This window comes from Austrofundulus limnaeus, unplaced genomic scaffold, assembly GCF_001266775.1.
Source record: "Austrofundulus limnaeus strain Quisiro unplaced genomic scaffold, Austrofundulus_limnaeus-1.0 Scaffold300, whole genome shotgun sequence".
NCBI classification, from domain to species: domain Eukaryota; kingdom Metazoa; phylum Chordata; class Actinopteri; order Cyprinodontiformes; family Rivulidae; genus Austrofundulus; species Austrofundulus limnaeus.
In genome coordinates, this window is record NW_013952702.1 from 470,962 (window position 1) to 475,724 (window position 4,763).

Sequence of the window (4,763 nt, forward strand, 5' to 3'; positions counted from 1 at the left end):
CACACACACACACACACACCACAACAGGTCTGAGAGGCTAATCTGCAACCTGAGCTCTTCTTCTCTCCTCCATCTCTATTTTCAGATGCACGCATCCATCCCCCCTGCGCCGGTCGCAGCAGCAGGGAAATCCCTTGAAGATGGTGCTCCATCAGTAATGATTTTCTGCTCAGCTGAGCTATGAAAGGAGCACCCCACCCCGTCAACCTCCCCCACCCTGTTTGTCTCTCCCTGTGCAAACCCCATCATCTATCCCTCAATGCATCTCATTAAAGTTTTAAAGTCAAGGTAAGCCAGCACATCAGTACGCTCCCCTCATCCACCCACTTCAACCCCGCTGAACCGCAGCAGACCCCCCCCCCCTCATTTTCTCATCCTGTCTCACCTCGAGGCTGGGCTARATTAAGAAGACAGCTCAGAGTGTCTTTATTTTAAAAAATAAATAAAGTTAACAGGCGAAAAGGAGAACGGGGAAAAGATGATGAGGCAGCTGCAGTGATTCYGGACGCTACAGTTTCAGCTGATCAAATCTGGACCTGAACGTTTAATCTGCAGGAGCTCCTCTCATATCTTCAACCTGTCTTAACGAATACTTTATCACCTGTTCAAGTGCTTAATAACAGCCGATCAGCCAATCACATGGCAGCAACTCAGCCTTCAGGCATCTAGAAGAGGCTCAAGCAGAGCGTCAGAAGTAAACTTGAAGGTGATGTGGTTGTTGTGAGTATTTCAGAAACTGTTAATCTACTGAGTTTAACCCTTTTTAATACGATATCAAAGACACAGTTTTTACACTCCTACTCCCAGCTAAGTTGTTTTATTTAAAAAAAGACCTGAAACTTGACCCGAACAGACTCTACAGCAGAATGGATCAGACCCGTTTTTCTACCAAAGGAAAAAACACTTTTTTTGTATGACAGAATAATTTCAATAAAATTATCCATCAGGCTTTTCAGCAACTTGTCCTGCGAACAGTAGCGCTGCTAACTGATCAATATTAATGGCCCAGAAGTGAGAGCTCATTATGCTGAAGGTCATGGCAGGATGTGGATTCAGAGCAGAGAGGAAGATGAACTCAACTCCTGAACATTTGTGGCAGAAGAGAAACATTTGTCTAACGGCAGGACACCCCCTGAAGGCAACATGTCACTCCCACTTAAACGCTTCACAGAAAGTTTCAAATTCCAGCTGAAAATTTGTTCAAATCATCCCAATGACTTTCAGTGTCTGCAAAGTGAAACCAGTCATCAAAATGCAAAAAGGAAAAAAAGGTGCAGGCAGGTATTGATTTATGGCACCAAAGGGACTTTGAACGCTGCAGATAGAGTGGATCAGGGCAGGAAGTGAGGTGCATTAAAGATGAGGTGATCACCTGCTTTTTACAGCTTCCTAAAGACCACAAATCTGGTTTAATCTGGATTAAAAGACTAAAATTTTCATTGAACCATCTCTCAAAACACAAATCACCACATAAATCCAGAGAAACTGTCAATTCAAAAAGCTAAGTGTTTAAACTAGCGGTGTTCTGATCAATAGGCCACCGATCAAAATCGGCTGATTTTCATGAAAAAGTATGTGAATGTGATTGACGTTTTCGATAAATGCCTTCCATTGCCAATCACAAAAATAGATAATTTGGCCGAGGCTGTGTTTGCGGCATTCAGTGTAGCGTCCCCCTCCCCCTTCTGATCAGTATCGGTGATTGGCAGTGATCGACACTCATWGGTGATTGGTTTCAGAATCGCCAGAATAAAACCTGATTTGAGCATCTCTAATTTAAACTTAAAACAAGCAGAACATAGGCTAAAAACAAAACACAGGCTACAAGTATCAAAACTATGCTAAAGGCAAAGAATTGCAGCTAAAATCTAAGGTTATCATTACGATAGCCTTAGCTTTGTGGTGCCAAAAAGCAGCAAAATCGTAGCAAAAATGTTCAATACCAGAACGAAAGCCATAAGCTAACATTAGCAGACGTACAGCTAAAATCAAATAGGAGCAAAATGTTAGATAAAAGATGCAGAAAGCTTACAGTTTCACAACTAAAGCTAATAGCTAGCATTAGCAAAATGGTAGATAAAAGAAGCTAAACGCCTTCAGTTTTAGAACTAAAGCTAATAGCTAACATTAGCAAAATGGTACCTAAATGCTAAACGTAGCAGAATAGTTGCTAAACGCAGCAAAACAGTGCTAAAAGCTTCTAACAAAATGGTAGCTAAAGGTAAACCATAGCTGAATGCTATACAAAATCAGCTAAACRATAGCTAAAATCTAAACAAAGCAGAGTATAATAGATCAGCATGAAAAACATGGTGGACGTGTTCTTCTGTTACATTTTCAGACAGCTTTAAAGATTTTTCTCCCAAATGYCTCTGACCCAGCACCAAGAAGAAAACAGCTTCAGTGAAAAACTCAGAGGGCATTTTATTACTGCTGTGTGTGTGTGTGTGTGTGTGTGTGTGTGTGTACGAGTTGATGCAATCATCTTACACACCACCTACACCCACACACAGAGCGGAGCAGCTGATGCAAGCCGAGTGGCTGCTGTGCTTTAGCTCGGAGCTCCATCAGTACAGTTCTTTAAAGGATGCATTTACATSAAGCAGAGCCTCATTTCTCCTGAATATCTTTCACCTTTTTTATTTATTTATTATTTACAGAGGCGCTCTGCGGGGATCATCACCCCCGCATCACTGCGGATGATGTCAGTCTACATTYCTCTTGGCAGCTGAATATTTCTCATCAGCCGAACACTGAGCAGCAGCTCAGAGGAATGTTGACTCTGTGCAAAAAACACAACTGAGGGTCTGAGTCGTGAGCCATGAACAGGCTAGGAGGAAAAACATTAAATCAATGAAACAACGTCTGATTGGTCAAAGTGAAAATGTTGGTTTAGATGACTAGATCATTTAGAAAAGTGAAAGTGAAAATCACATCACTTGTGTCTTGAGTTGCAGCTTTACACTCAAACTGAAGCTGATAAAAAACTGTTTTTCTGCTTCTGTTGCTCAAAGCTCATAATAATAAAGAGTTTATGTTAAAGTAAAGTGTTCACAAATGGAAAAGCTCTTTAAAATTTAAACAATTAGGTGACAAACATCACAAACTCCTCATTATTTCAGCCTGAAATCAGGACATGTATCGATGGAGTCACCCAGAACACRTCTCCAACAAGTATTTTGTGTTTTAAACTCCGTCCTGAACCAGAAGCAAAGACCAGTTTGACTGAAAACACAGAAGGAAGTGGGAGGAGTTACCATCGCAGTGCTATCTTGATGGGCGTGGTGAGGCAGGAGGTGAAGAGGTCGGCGGGGAGGTCGGGGTTCATGGGCAGCAGCTCGTTGGCCTCGCAGGCAGCCAGCTGGATGCAGTTCTTCATGGAGGGGGGGAGGGGCATCTGAGCCAGGGGGTGGCTGGGGTTGATGGCTGCGACCTGCACCAACAAACGACACAATGTTGTGTTTTTATTTGTTGCTTTTATTAACTCAGGTGTTGCAAAGCTGCACAGAACAACCGGATTAGTCCTAAAACTTAGATTTGCTGAATCAGAATCAGCTCCAATACAMATAAATACAATATACACAGTGATAGAAGCACAATAACATAAGATATAAACATTATATTATGTGGATTATATACAAATAATACATACATATTATGTATAGTAAGGTCTTTTATTCTGGGAGGAATAAAAACACATTTAAATCCAGCAGAGAGACGAAAAACATCAAARAGATATTAAAGGTGGAATGCATATCACCCGCCACCTTTCATCGTTTAGGAAGGAAGAAGGCAACGGTGATCTGAGTTTGTGAGCTCAGCTTATTGTTGTAAAAGCTACAAAACTTTTACCCACACAACCTGAGGCAAACACTGCAGGCAGAGCTGCTCGAGTCAAACACAGAAAAAAAGATGATCCACKCTGAAGGGAAACACCAAAAAACTGGAAATTTATGTTTGTTTTATTAATTGAATCGCAGTTTTCTGCAAAAATCATGAAACTTTAAAAGCCATTTCCTCTGTAGGTTTCTATAATAACTCACTGCAGTTGTATATACGGCTCTGTGCTTGCCCAGTAACTCWTTAATTGGCTCGGTACAAGCAGAGGAACAAAAGCGAGCCGAGCTCAGAACTCATTACATTATGTATTTAAAGCTCTACGAGGAGCTCTTCACATGAATAAATAATGATATTWAAAAGAAGAATAGAGGAGTGGCACATCTGTGGATCTGTTTTTTTTTTCTCTCTCCTCGTTGAGCGATTGTTGCGGCTCACTTGGACCTCTGCCAGTCCTGTTACAACATAATTCCTCTTACGAGCGCCTAACGAGGAGAAGGCGCTCGCAGAGACAGTCATCACCGACGTGCTTCTCCGATGTCAGCCAAAGAAACACTGCCTCTTTTGATGGTGAGGGTGGGGGTGGGCCGGAGCGGGCTGTGTCACGGCGGGCCACGATAATCCTGACACTAAACACAACAGCACCGCCGGCAGAGGCTGATTAATTCCAAACATCCACTGTAATTATCTCATTAACATATTGTAATCTCACAAATGAGCAGGAAAATCACAAAGACAGCTTTCTGTTTGCTCTTTCACCGAGGAGAGCACAGTGTGGTGGGATGGAAATGTGCACCTCATTTAACAAAACACATTTGATTTGATTAGAATGTTTAGTGAAACTGAGGCTACGTTCAAACTGCAGGCAAATCCGACCCAAATCCGATTTTTTGACCCGTCTGACTCATATCCGATTTTTTTATGAC

General features: G+C 41.9%; 1 protein-coding gene across 1 annotated transcript in view; it reads right to left on the reverse strand.

Annotated features, from left to right (window-relative positions):
• The window catches only part of LOC106526906 (regulatory-associated protein of mTOR-like), a gene marked incomplete at its 3' end in the record, with an annotated part of 120,198 nt that overhangs the window by 72,269 nt on the left and 43,166 nt on the right, over positions 1-4,763 (reverse strand). Inside the window, 1 exon segment of the mRNA XM_014021626.1 lies at positions 3,258-3,433. Coding sequence (XP_013877080.1) covers positions 3,258-3,433 — 176 coding nt within the window.